The 13,976-nt window shown below is 48.5% G+C and overlaps 1 protein-coding gene across 2 annotated transcripts in view; it reads right to left on the reverse strand.

Annotated features, from left to right (window-relative positions):
• Positions 1–8,548, reverse strand: part of PANK4 (pantothenate kinase 4 (inactive)) — an 18,967-nt gene extending 10,419 nt beyond the window's left edge. Inside the window, exons 1-8 of one of the 2 annotated variants that reach the window (XM_041463637.1) lie at positions 8,016–8,161; positions 7,599–7,603; positions 5,413–5,495; positions 4,744–4,952; positions 3,124–3,307; positions 2,523–2,615; positions 1,229–1,382; positions 376–557 (exon numbers count right to left, since the gene is read on the reverse strand). In XM_041463637.1, the coding sequence (XP_041319571.1) occupies positions 376–557; positions 1,229–1,382; positions 2,523–2,615; positions 3,124–3,307; positions 4,744–4,952; positions 5,413–5,495; positions 7,599–7,603; positions 8,016–8,128 (1,023 nt within the window). In that variant the 5' untranslated portion in view covers positions 8,129–8,161. Of the gene's footprint in view, positions 1–375; positions 558–1,228; positions 1,383–2,522; positions 2,616–3,123; positions 3,308–4,743; positions 4,953–5,412; positions 5,496–7,598; positions 7,604–8,015; positions 8,162–8,314 lie in introns of those variants that run through there. The other variant, XM_041463636.1, reaches the window with a different exon arrangement.
• Positions 8,549–13,976: the final 5,428 nt, after the last annotated feature.

Here is a 13,976-nt window from a genome sequence, read left to right on the forward strand (position 1 = left end):
TGTCTCAGCAGAACAACCCCACACTGCATGGCCTGGGGGTGGAAAGATGCAAATCAGCAAGAGGAATTGAATAATGATGGTGACTATCTAAGAACACAGTGGAAACTCATTACTTGGAGCTACAAGACAGACTGTCAATCAAAAAGTAATAATAGAAAGAGAGAGAGGGAGGCAAGGAGAGAGAAAAAAGGCCAGACACAACTCCCAGACATTTCACATTGATTTCACCCCTCCCAACACATCCCAGCCTTACCTACCTAAGGAGCAGCATTCTAAGCTTACTTCATGTGCAAATTAATTTATTAAGGTATCCCAACAGCCTAGAAAAATACCTAAAATGTGACTTTGCTGTAAGGAAGCCTGTGTTTTCCTTACCTTGGAGAAGAAGTTGATGCTGTAGGTGATTGTGCGCATGGTGACGGGGTGGCCCCGGATAAAAAACCCTCCAAAATAGATTTTATCCAGGTTGTGCAGTTTGGCATAGAGGCAGGCCAGCTGCCCAATGTCATTGCTGATCATGTGGAGCAAACTTTTGGCCATATCTTCTTTGGAAAACTCTGGAAGGGAAGGAAGAGTAAAGCAAATGACACACAAATTGAGGGAGCTCCAGTGGACTGTGCTTTTCTAACTTAACCTGCAGTTGGGGAAAGAAAAATCCAGGCTTGGAGCAGTTTTCCTGATGTGTGGAGAAGAAAAGAAAAACCTCACATATATAATGTACTTCTAACAAGGAGGAGTGTGATTTGATTAAAGATAACAGGAAAAAAAGCCCTCACTAAGCCTGTGTGAAAGATTTCTTGCAAAAACTCTTCCTGGATGGCAGGAATCCATTTCTTCTCTCTAGGAACCACGGGTGAGGGTTCATCCATCCCTCTTGGCCTGAGATGCACTGCAAGTATTTCATTAAGATACTGCAAATTGCAATAAATCACTGCCAAAGGGCCTTTCTAGAGCCCAGAAAGCCACATCTATTTCCCACAGGAATTAATTAACCCCAGGCTAACCAGACAGCTATTTTTTAATTTTCCCTTGGCTTGGGCAATCCCAAACTGAAAATTTAAATGTCTGCTTATAAAGCGGTACTGCATAATATTTTTAATCAACATTGTGCAGGCAAAACACGAGATAATGAAAGAAGCTGGTGATTATTTTCAGCTATACTTGTAAAAAGTACAAAGTTATTCCCAAGAGCCAGAGATGTTTGGGTAGATGTTTTTTATCCCAGTACCTTTGTCTGCTGTGGTGGACTTCCCAAAGCTGCTGGCAATGAGATTCCCACTGAGCCCCAGGGTCTGGTAGGCACCTCCATACACGTCCTTGACCAGCATGTCCACGTTGGTGTGCTGGCCCTTTGAGGCCAGCTGCAGCAATTCATCAAATTTCTGAGGGTGAGAAGCACAGTTACCACAGCTGACCTGAGCCAGAGCTCTGCAGCATCTTTACTGACCAAAACCAGCCTTAGAATTAACCCTGCCAGCCAAAGACAGGCTATTTCTAATTACAAGGCTGAATCCAAAGTGATTAAACACACAGATCTCAAGTGGAGCTCCTTTAAAGATGAACACCACAATCAACCTCTTTCTTATCTGCAGATATTTTGTTGAATTTCCCCTGAAAACTAGGGTGGGTCAGCACATAAAAAACAGTCAGAGGCCTCGTGGCATCCCTTATCTTGGAAGTCAGAAACACAGGAACTAAGAGGAAACAATTTTGTCTTCCGAAAGGTCACTAAAAGAGAAGTTTGAGAAAAAAGTCTCAGTGTGCCTTTACTGTCCCTGAAATTAAACTTGCAGGCAAGCTCCATTATCCCAATAGTTAATTCATAACCCTGTTAACTTGAATTTCTTCTACAAAACCAAGAGAGAATTAAGAGCAGGCGCTGTCATGTTCTAAGATTTCTTCTTTAGGAGAATCAAACCAAAAGCACAGCCCAGGCTGTGCCCTCCCTTTGACATTTTCTTATCTGGTTCATTTGTAACTCTAGCTTTTCCTACACTGCTGACATTTAGGACACTCATTTAAGCCAGGTGGTTCTTTGGGAAGCACAGCATGATGTCAGAGCAGGACTAAGTCAGGCCTTGTTCATCAGCCCAGGATTTAAACTTGCATTGGCAACCAAGGAACCAACCATGAGGCAAAACTTCTCCTCTCAGCTCCCAGACACTTTGCAGCAATTGTGTGCTCCCTGCTTTCTTCTGCAGACAGTACTGCAGGAACTGGGCTGGTATTTTAAGTTGAAAAGAGAATAAAAAATTACCAGGCCACTTTGAGGAGGCTCTTGTCCATCACTTGTCCTTGAGCCCCAACAGGATTGCTTTTGGTCACAATAAGCATCTTCTAATTCTTGTCCCTATATTCCACCAGTATCCTTTTCCATGTAAACTTTCCTTTTATGCATCAGAAGTGTCAAAAATATGAACACAAGTGCAGGACTCAGCCTTCTTACCTAACATTCCAACATTTCAGGCTTCCTCCCAGCATTTAATTTAATCCCACCCCCCTTAAAAGAGACACTTGGTTACCTTTGTTTTGGTGAGCAGAGCTCCAAGACCCCAGAAGGTTCCACCTCCAATTGAGCTGCCACCAATCCATTCAAATTTGTCTTCTGTTTCTACCTGTGAGTCAAACAAGATTTATTTAGAAAGTCCTTTTATAATGTTGAACACAGATTTAAATGTCAGAGTGTGAAAGGTTTTGGAAGAGTGGAATCAGTGGAGATGGAATCTTTCCATTGTGGAAGTGGCAGGTGAGAAGGGCACATTGCACATACACCACAAGCAATTTTGGAAATCTTTGCATTTAATTCTTGACGAGTAATGCTAAATATAGACATTAAACTTGGTCTCCTCAACAGTGTGACAAAACAAACAAAAATCACTTTGATCTGACAGCCTTTGCTCTCACTGGGTAATCACTTCTCTAAATATCAAATTGAATGTAATTTTAAAAAAATAGTGAATAGAAAGGCATTCATAACTCTGCAATTAATAAACTTTTTTAAATGCCCAGTTTCATTTTTTAACCTCACATTACCCAAGAAGAAACAAGTACAAATCTGAACCAGTAAGAGGTTTCAGATCACCTTTATCAAATCTCCAGCAAAGCATTTTGGCCACCACTCACCTTCACTATGGAGACCCCTGAGCCAATGTTCACCAGCAAATAAGGGAAAATGTTGGGGTGGTTTGTCTGGAACCTGAATTCTGTGTCTGAATCCTTCTGGTAAGCAAACACCTCGTGGGGGATGTTCCTCAGCACAAAGTTGCACCCCTTAATTAGGCAGGTCATTACATCTTCCTTATCAACTCTGAAGGAGAGGAAAAAGCCTTAAATAAATGTCCCAGCCCTCCTTGATAAGGCAGTTTGCTTTTGGAGCAGGAGTTTGCACAGACTTTGCAGAGGGGAATTTTCACACAACATGGCACAAGCCCAGCTCTAATGGAAACATGAAACCTCCATCTGCACATGGTCTGGTGCTCCCCTCCCATGTCAGAAGTCCACACTGGAGTTCTGTTACACAGTAACTTTAATCATGTTGTCATTAAAAATAATCCTGTTTGCTTGTTTACACTGCTCTTTTCCTGCCCTGCTCCTTTCATGGTCTGTGCACCCCTGCTATAAAGTAGGTCAGGAGGCTTAGCTGGAAATTAACCTCAGAAAATAATTTCCCAACATGGAATAATCATCTCTTGCTCTTCCCCTGCCTCCTAATAAAGCACAAAAGGCCCCCTCAACTTTTCAGCACTTGTTTATGACAGATTCAAGGGGCTGGGAGGAGCCTACAAGTGGGATTAGCAAACACAGAAAAAAAGACTTCTCACAAGAGTAGCAGGATTCACTACAGGATATCCCCAGTGTGGAGTCTGGGAATGTGATACAAAACCTAGAGAAGATGATTGATAAGTCAGCAAACACTTCTGTGAACTTCTGTGTCTCTGTACTGTTACTGATTTATGGAAACTCTTACAGGAAATATCCTGAGGCTTGTTGGGAGCACATAAACAAGGCACAAACTCATCTCAACTACTACAGAACGATCTGTGTGTTCCACAGCGAGGAAGCTGCTCTGGTTTGGAGCTGGAGAAAAACTGAGTATGTCAGAACCAAATAAAAATCTAAACCAGGTGCACCACATGAGATAAGAGGGGAAAGTGCTTCCTTATCTTGATCAATTGATCTTTAGTAACAGCCAATAAGGTACTAAAAGGGGCTGGTGTGAAATAAACAGATAACAGAGCCCAGCTTATCAGGAGAAATACTTAATTTGCAAAGACAGTGTAAAAGATGAGCACAGAGCCTCAGGGGTTGAGGAATCTACCACACAGATCACACAGGAGAGGTGCCTTGAAGCTCTCCCCAGTGATGTTTAATATTGGGGTAAATGAATGTTCTTCTACACTTATAGCAGAGAAAGTGTGAATTTATAGGCACCACCATCTGTGGCTTTGATGGCTTTTGTCTCTGTATTGATAAGATGGCCTTTGATGACATCTAGGCAGGTTTCAGGGTAAGCATTTTAGTATTTGGTGTTTGATAACGGTGCTTGAGCAGGAAATTTATGAAGCTGTAAATTCATGGGGCTGCCCTTTGTTCTCCTGCAAGCCTTTGCATGAAGTTTAGGTAGGAGCTGTACAATAAATGACTGTCACATGAATCACCTCTGAGCATGCCCAGGAAAATGACAAAAGCTTTTGGAGTAGGTGTAAGTTAATTCTTTACGGAAGAAAAAGCAGTTCCACTTACTTCAACCCCAGTTTCTTCTCAATAAGGTCTTTGAATTTATAGGCACCACCACCTGTGGCTTTGATGACTTTTGTCTCTGTATTGACAAGATGGTCTTTGATGAAATCTAGGCAGGTTTCAATGTAAGTGTTTTCAAATTTAATGAAGTGAAGTCGAGCTGTAATCTCCTCCTGAACAGATATTTCATACAAAGGTTCATTGTCTATGTCCTTTAAAAGAGAAAGGGATTTCTTAGAGAACATTCTTGCAGAAACAAGGTTAAATGCTGAACTACTGAACATCAATACTTGTGCTTTTCTTGCCCTTGAAACTGTGTTAATGCCACTAAACATAACACCTCAAGCTATGTCAAAGAAGAATAGAGTTTCACAGGTCTTAATTCTCCTTAAGCTGAGATAATCAATTCTCCCATGTGGCTGATGTGCAGGAAATCCCTCTGCATGAGGAAACTTATGTCTGCACAGGAGAAGGGTATTTTTACAAAAGTACCACACTTACTGTCTGGAAAATAAACATTTCAAATAGTACCTGGCAATACAAACACCTCCCAAAAAGTTTTATATAGAACAAGTTATTGGATGTGTTTGGGTACAATTTTTGTTCTACCCAGTCCAGAACCTCACTCCTGTGAGTCAATCACATGCAGCTGATCCCTGATGGAATTCTCACCTTTCCAGAATGATCAAAGGATCTCACTCTTGCCACTTTGTGCTGTACAGTTGAGTAATAAGCCAACTTGGTTAATGAACCACCTGTTCATGAAGAGATGACAAGTTATGATTAATGGCTCACCTTGGAGCAAACAATAGAACTTATGTTCATGTTGGTTCTCCAAGTTTCCTCAGTTAAAGCCAGAGAAAAATAATGAGAATGCAGAAAGAACCTTTGCTGAGGAACTGCTTGGCCTGGTTAACCCCCAGAGCATCACAGGAGGGAAAAACTCCATAAATTCAGTTTCTGCCTGACTGATGTGGGATGAGGATGAGCAGTGGAAATTCTTAATTAGCCAGGCCAGTACATGTACTGCTGTTATTCACCTTGTTTGGAAACTTTATGAAACCCCCCAAATCTGTAGCAGGATTTTCTCAGCTGGTTTGCCACCACTGAGCAATGCCCACCATGTGCACAGAGTGTTTCAGCAGCAACACCTAAATAATATTCCTACCCTGCTTTTAGGAACAAATCTGCAAACTCATGGCTGGTTAGAAAATGACCCTTTGTACTGAGTAATTATTTTGCAAGACTGGTCTTGGCTTTGGGCTAAAGAATGCCCATAGTGATGTTTCTCAAGCACACAGCAGTTGGAGATGTTAGCAATGTGCAAGTCTGGCAGAGCAGAGCAGCCTCATCACCCCCTTCAGGCCTCCAGTCTGCTCATGGCAATAAAACTTTCAACTCTCCCCTTGAAAAAGAATTCAACCCCTTGCCCTGTCTTTGCATCTGACCTGCAAAAGTGGATTTCTGGGGTTACACTGAATAACTTCAATGTTTTCCACCACAGTGCTCCAGGTCTGAGGGTAACTGTGATCCACTACTGGGTTAACATTAAAGTCCTGAAAGTAAATAAAAACCTGGCAATGTTAGATCCTAAATAATGGCTAAATTCACTGGCACTGCACCAAGAAATGAAGCAGCAGAGGTGAAAGATAGTGTCAGCTCTTCCACAGTGCTCAAACATTTTTGTTAGGAAAATATTTGCAACCTGTAGGAGAAAAACAGGCAGTTTACTCCAGGAAAATTTAAGTGAGGTCAACACAGAGTGACCAGGGACAGACACTAAAAGTAACAAAAGCAATAAAGCTTCCCTGACCTTGGATCTGATTTCAGTGTCCCAGGCAGTGCTTTGAAGTTTCTGGTAAACAAAACCCACGGTCTGTTCTACTAAAAGGTGAGGGCTTGCACAGTTTTTATGGGAAAGTTTCCCTCCACAGCTCCAAACTGAGGCTCAGTGTTGGAATGTCACGTTCTTTACACCGACAATGACACGGGCTGCAGGAATTCACCACCAGACCCACGGGACGCAGAGCCACGCTTTGTGCATTATCCCCTTCCCCTCCCACTTTTTAAAGACTTAAATCCATTCAGAACACCAGCTGAGACATGTAACTAGGTTTTATAACTAATCCCACGACTCTAATTCCGAGCTGACCCGCACCAAGGGCCAGCTCCAGCTGTTATTTTCACAGGCGTGGAACCAGCAGCTCCTGAGGGGCTGAAGTGACACGACAACATTTTCTATCATGCTGCAGGTTTTCTCCCTGCTGTCCCTGAGTCTCCAGCACACAGAGCAGTGTTCACCTGAGCAGCAATAACTTGCTTTTCTTTTCCCTGGCTTTTCTCCTAAAGGAAAATGTGTGAAATGGCACTTGCGGCTTAGTGGGTGTCCGCAGAACGACTGCTGAAACCTGCACGGGAAGGACTGCGAACAGGCTCAGCCTGTCCCCGCACAGTTCCCGGCTGCGGCGCGCAGGTGTCACCCTGTGTGTCACCCTGTCACCCTGTGTGTCACCCTGTCACCCTGTGTGTCCCCCTGACGTGTGTCACCCTGTGTGTCACCTCGGGAATCGCCAGTGTCGGCTGCTGGCGCGTACGCACAGGGCAGCGGGTGGTTTTGGGGGTGACTGAGGCAGCAGTGACAGACCCCGACACACGCCAAGCCCCCCAGCCGCCCTGCCCGGGCAGTGCCACAGCCGCCGTCCCCAGCCCTTTTTGCTTCTTCCAGGCCGCTTTTGAGAGCCGGAGGAGCGCCCGCAGCATCCCGCGGGCCGCGGCCTGGCCCGGGGGGCGGCCGAGGGGCTCCGCACTCGGTGCTGGCGCACTGGGGCAGGGCCCGGCGCACTCTGAGGGGGTGCAACCGATGCCCCCCAGCCCCGCCGCCCCACGGCCGGTCCGGCCGAGCCCCCCGCGCTCTCCCCCGTTCTCCCTTGGCCGCCAAGGGCAGCCCGGACCGGGCCACCCCGCCCGGCTCCCCGCGGCCCGTTACCCGCGCGCGGCCCACCGGGACATGTAGTGCCGCTCCTCACCCGCGCCGCGCCGGCACCCGGCGGCGGGACTACAACTCCCGTCGTGCCCCGCGCCGCCCCCCATACCGCGCAACCCGCTGGGAGCTGTAGTGAATCCGCGCCCACCCGCGCTGGCCCGCGCGTCGCGGGGGACTACACTTCCCAGCGTGCCCCGCGCGCGCCCGGCCCGGCCCCCCGCGGGCTCCTTCAGTGGGGCCGGGCCGCCGCCCGCTCCCCACCGCCGCCCCCTCCCCGCAGGTCCCCCCCGCCTCTATGGCGAAGCGCTTGGCGTTCTCCAGGTTGCGGAAGATCTCGTCGGGCGGGAGGGTGATGCTCTTGTCCAGGCTGCCGTGACCGCTGCCGCGCCCGCCCCGCTCCGCCATTTTGAACGCGACCCGCTCCCTCCCTCACCCCGGCCTCATCGGCATGCAAATGTATGCGCATAAATCTGCATGCGAACGAGCAGAGGCGCGGGGAATCAGGCGGGGAGCGCGCGCCGGCCCCGCCCACCAGCGGGGGCGGGGCCTTGAGCCTGAGGGACTCCGCGGTGAGGGGGGCGGAGAGGTTACCGATGTCTATGGCGAAGCGCTTGGCGTTCTCCAGGTTGCGGAAGATCTCGTCGGGCGGGAGGGTGATGCTCTTGTCCAGGCTGCCGTGACCGCTGCCGCGCCCGCCCCGCTCCGCCATTTTGAACGCGACCCGCTCCCTCCCTCACCCCGGCCTCATCGGCATGCAAATGTATGCGCATAAATCTGCATGCGAACGAGCGGAGGCGCGAGGAATCAGGCGGGGAGCGCGCGCCGGCCCCGCCCACCAGCGGGGGCGGGGCCTTGAGCCTGAGGGACTCCGCGGTGAGGGGGGCGGAGAGACCCCGGGAGGAACCGGGGAGAACGGGGGGACAGCCCGGGGAGGGGTCGGTGAGACCCCGGGGAGAACGGGGGGACAGCCCGGGGAGGGGTCGGTGAGACCCCGGGGAGAACGGGGGGACAGCCCGGGGAGGGGTCGGTGAGACCCCGGAGCCGGGGATTGCAGAGAAACCCCGGGGAGGGCAGAGAGATCCCCGAGGAAAACTGGGGGAGAACGGGCGGAGAGACCCTCAGGGGAAATTTTAGGGGGACCGCAGGGAGGGGGTGATGAGACCCCCGGGGCCAGCTTGGGGGGACGGGCAGAGACCCCGGGGCAGAGATCCCGGGAGGAGCGAGGGTGGGGGGGACAAGGACAGAGCCCTGGTGGGGTCGATGGGACCCTAGGGGAGGAACTTGGGGGAGATGGGGGGAGAGACCCCCGGGGGGAATTGGGGAGAACGGGCAGAGACCCCCGGGGAGGGCAGAAAGACCCTGGGGGGAGCTGAGGAGGGGGAAGAGTGAACCTGAGGGAGGGCAGAGAGACCCCCGGGGGGAACTGGGGGGTAATGGGCAGAGAGACCCCCGGGGGAAGCTTGGGAGGGGGGGAGAGAGACCCCCGGGGAGGACTGGGGAGAACGGGCAGAGAGACCCCCGGGAAGGATTAGAGAAAAGGGGCAGAGAGACCCCTGGGGGGGACTGGGGAGAACGGGCAGAGAGACCCCCAGGGAGGGCAGAGACCCCCGGGGGGATCCCCGGTAGCTCACGGGGGTCCAGGACAGCCCCACTGTGCGTGTCCCCTGTAGCCAAACCCCTGAATTTTAACCCCCACCAAGTGTTTCCATGTGATTTATGACCCCGACACATCTCCAAGAATGTGAATTTGTGCCTTGGGAAACTTTATCTCTTAATTAAAAGTAGTTTCTGTGTTTGGTGTCCCTGCCTGTTGGAGTTAGGTGATATTGAAAGTCCTTCCCAACCAAACCATTCCATGATTTTTTTCACCCTTGCAGTGAGCTTTCTTGGCTCTGAATTCCCAGAGAATTGGCTGCTCGGGCGTGCTGTTATTTTTGTCTCACATTGAGAGAGCTGGGGTTTGATATTCCCGAGCTATGGAAATCAGCATTGCAGAGGTCCCAATGGGAAATTCGGTGTTAAATCTGAATATCTTTGCTTTCACTGGAATCTGTCTCATGTCAGTGGACCACAGGGAAACCAGCTGTAAAAACTACTTAAAAAAAAAAGAATAACTTTGGATCGATTAAGCAGATTTTTATTTATTTTTGACCGCTAAAAGTTTCTGCAACTTCTGACATTCAAGATAACTCTGGCACGGGTCATACATTGGTGCAGCTTGCACAGAACACATCAAAACATCCTCCAAGGACAGTAACAAATTCCCATTTTCCCCTGGCAAAAGGGTACCAAAAGCTAAATATAATTTATACACCCGCCTTTCACGAAAGACTTAAATATTTCTTTCATAATGGACAGCACAGCTGTAACTTTCAGTCCTACAAGGACACAAAAACGAGCCCCTGCCTTTACAAAAGGCACACACGCATCCTGAACCTCACAAACAGCCCTGGCTCGTGAGCAAGACATCCCGAGGAATTTCCTCTACACCGTTTGGGATATGGTTTAACCATTCTCAGAGCGTGCTCAGTACAGACTATAAATATTATAGATTATAAATATTATAATTATAAATATTATAGATTACAAATATTACAGAACCCCTCGTGGCACCGTGGGAAAGGCCAGATTCCCAAATGTGTCCAGTGTGACACATTCCAGCTGTGGATGCCCTGGGAGGGAAAGGAAAGAGGAAAAGGCTTTTTTTGGGAATTCTGACCGTCCCAGGGGTTCCAGCTTTCCCAGCAGAGCTACAAGGACAACCTCGCAGAGGCTGAGAAGAGCCGAGCGGCCCCTGCATTCCTCCCAGCGGGAGGATACAGCTCACATTCCCTCGGAACAACTCTCTCTCCCCGCGGTGGGATGGCTGCAGTCCTTCTGCGAGAAGGGGAGCTCACATCCGTGCAGGGCGACGACCTGCAAAGGGGGAACATCCTTCCCTACTCGTGAGAGGAGCGGGGGCGACTTGTACAGCAAGCCGCGGTCTCCTCTGGAACACGGGAAACGCCCAAAAATCGCGGAATCGTCACATGCCGGGTTTGGCATCGCTTCGGGGCTGCTGGTTTGGCCCGAGGCTGGTGGCTGGAGGTGGGTGCGAGGAAGAAGCGGAGTCCCCAGGTGCCACCTGTGACCTCCGGGAGCCGCAGCTCAGCTTGCCCGTGGAACGGGACGGGAATTCAGCCCGTCAGGATGATCCCGCTGCGGGCTGCAAGGGCAGGGGAGGAGAAAAGGGTTACACGGGGGTGTTACACAGCCAGAGCTTTTCCCAAAGGAAAAGGCAGTGAGAGGGATGGGATGGGATGGGATGGGATGGGATGGGATGGGATGGGATGGGATGGGATGGGATGGGATGGGATGGGATGGGCAGCACTCACCTCGCCCGTATCCCGGCTCGCTCACAGCCATCCCCCCACGATTTCGCCTTTCCCCCGCTCGGAGTTGGGCTGGCGCCTCTGAAATCCCTTCTCCAGACAGTTCCAGCTGCTGTAAATCCCATGCGGGGTTCCCGGAGCTGTAACACAGAAGGGAAGGTGAGGGAAGGTGAGCAGCGAGCCTTCCCCTCCCCGGCTCTCAGCGCCGCAGAGGTGCTGCCCTTCCCGGCTCTCAGGTACTCACTCTGCGCTTCCCTCCGACCCATGGGATGCTGTCCTGCTTTAGGGCAGATGTCCAGGGAGAGAGCAGCGTCATCCCAAGGGCTGCTCCCAGCTCCGAGTGGGGCAGGCAGCCGGGATCTGCCCTATTTATACGCAGGGGCCGCATTACAAAAGTCTGGGTCCGGAGCGAGCCGGAGTTTCCCACAGTCGCCAGCCAATCCATGCGTGCCCGGGACAATGGGAAAGCATCCATTACAGCATGGCAAATTGACTGTGAATTGCCTGGGGATAATACCCCGCTCCCAAAGGAGCAGGTGGGCTGGGGAGTGTGGGACACAAAAGGGTTTGGCATCGCGGCGCTGGGCAGGGAACGTGGGAAAGCGTTGGCCGTCATTATCACCCGGCTTCTGCCTGATGTTGGGAGCGGCAGCATCTCAACGCGCTGCCTTTTCCCAGGCTGGGCTGAAATGAAGCACAGAAGACTGATCCCAGGAAGAGATAATGCTCTGCGCCCCAAAGAGAGGTTGAAAAGGGAAAGATGCAGAATTAGAGGGACTAAACCCTTTCATTGACATTAAACCGTGCTCAGATGAATACAGTACCAGATAATTTTCAGGCAAGGAGGGACTAAAATCAAGGGAAGAACCCTTCAAACATTAGCTTGAAATATTTTCCTCTCTGTTGTTTAAAGTCCCTCTGTAAGTTATACCCAGAGCTCTTCCTTGCTTTTGTTTGGGTAATCTGGGCTTTCCTACAGCAGCCCGTGGCATGTCGTGATTGTGATGTCTTTCCCAAACACGTCCTGTTTAATTTCATGCCACTTTGTAAATGCCTCACTGTTCCTGAGTCTCCACCTGAATATATTTCCCGTTTCCAGACATCTGAGAGGGAGCGAAAAGTCAATTCCTGACTATTATTTTGCTATATTGTCCCATTTTCAGGATGTACCCAGGTGTGAGGCCCTCCTGTGACTGTGCTCAGTCTTGGGATTTCTCACCTCTGTGATGAAGGAGAAAGGACCAGGCAGGATCCTGGATTGGAGCTGCCTTGGAGCAATATTTATTTATTTATTTTCCAGGCGGTTTTAAGCTGCCAGCTCAGGTCTGCTGCCCCCTTCCAGCACGACCCAGTACAAACCCCGTCATGTTCAGGATCTGCCAGTCAGGCATGGGAGGCCTCATGCAGTTTTTAAATACCTGTTTCTTACAACTACAACACTGATGGAAACCCTCCTTATTTCTTGTGTTTGCCTTTCAAAATCAGACAGGAAACCTCTGATTTAATAATCAGAGCATCCCTCCCCTATGTCTGTGGATACCTGGAGAGCAAAGTGTGCCATCACACAGAGGGCTGGTGAATAAAAGGATATAATTCTACTAAAGATGATCCTGTAATCCATTATTAACCTGAAGGTTTTAAAGCCTTTTTCACTGCCTGGATCCTCATGGATTTGCATAAACCAGGTGTATTCCCTCCCCAGCCCAAAGACAATTTATGTTTAGATTAATCACTTAGGGTGTAGCGATTTTAATTCTTGATGGTTGTCAAAATTATAACTGAACACCATGAGTCCCATTCAAAATCAGCTTGCTGAATTATTTTGTGAGCTTGTAATCTGCAGTATTCCTTGGAGCTGGGACTATCCCTGGCTGCATGTGTGGGAAATGGATTTGTAGAAAATTCTTAAAATTTGATAGAAGGTTTATATAGTGTCTATGTATATGCAAATTTTGAGATAAGAAATATTGACTTAGAAATATTATAGAATAGGATAGACATTATTGGGAGAGAAATCGAATTAGAAATAAGTTTTAAAGGATGGTTTTGTAAATAAGGTTAAAAATTTTAGAAAAACAGAATTATGAAAGATGTATTGTAGTAGGACTTATGAGGGGTAACTTTAGATGATTGGTTTTAAGGTATTTATAGTATGGTGTGGTTAAAGCTGATAGGCTAAGAAACACATAGTGTATTGTAATTAAAATAGTTAACTTCTAATATTATAACAACAAATCATAACTTTATAAATTATATTACTATAAGTTTATAAATTATATTATAACAACATGAATTGTAACATCTGTGCTATCTCACCCTTCTCATAAGACTCGAAACTGAATAAAAATTTTTAAAACACCTCTCAGTTGCCCCATCTGTGGTTCGGAAAAAGCCATAATCCGACACTGGAGTTTTGTCTCTTATTTTATCCCTTACTAAACTTTACAATAATTCTTTATCCTGTTTTTCACAGGTGCAGACTCAGTCCCCTTCCTCCTGGCTCCTGTCAGAGCAGTTCCACTCCCCCGTGCCTGCCACATCTGCACCCTCTGTGTGCTGCTGTGGGGTGAGAGAAGCAAATATTCCCCCTGGTTGGTTTGGTTATTAAGACCTGAAAATTTAATGGCAACAGCATTTCCTAACTGGTGGTTGTGAATAATAAATTGTCTTGGTGGTTGTGAATAAGAAATTGTCCAGACTTGGGCTGTCCTTACAGTATATTGCTGTATATATGGAGTGCAGAATGACCTCCCTGCAAGGACTTAAGCAAGGAAAAATCATCCTCTGCTGTAGGAAGTCCATTTAGTCCTTGTTAAAACTCTGTAATTAGTTTGCTCAGTTTGGTCTTTTTAAAAAATCCCACTGTTGGTGCAGCAGTCTGT

The sequence above is a fragment of the Pyrgilauda ruficollis genome, unplaced genomic scaffold (assembly GCF_017590135.1).
Source record: "Pyrgilauda ruficollis isolate IOZ18807 unplaced genomic scaffold, ASM1759013v1 scaffold169, whole genome shotgun sequence".
Classification (NCBI taxonomy): Eukaryota; Metazoa; Chordata; class Aves; order Passeriformes; family Passeridae; genus Pyrgilauda; species Pyrgilauda ruficollis.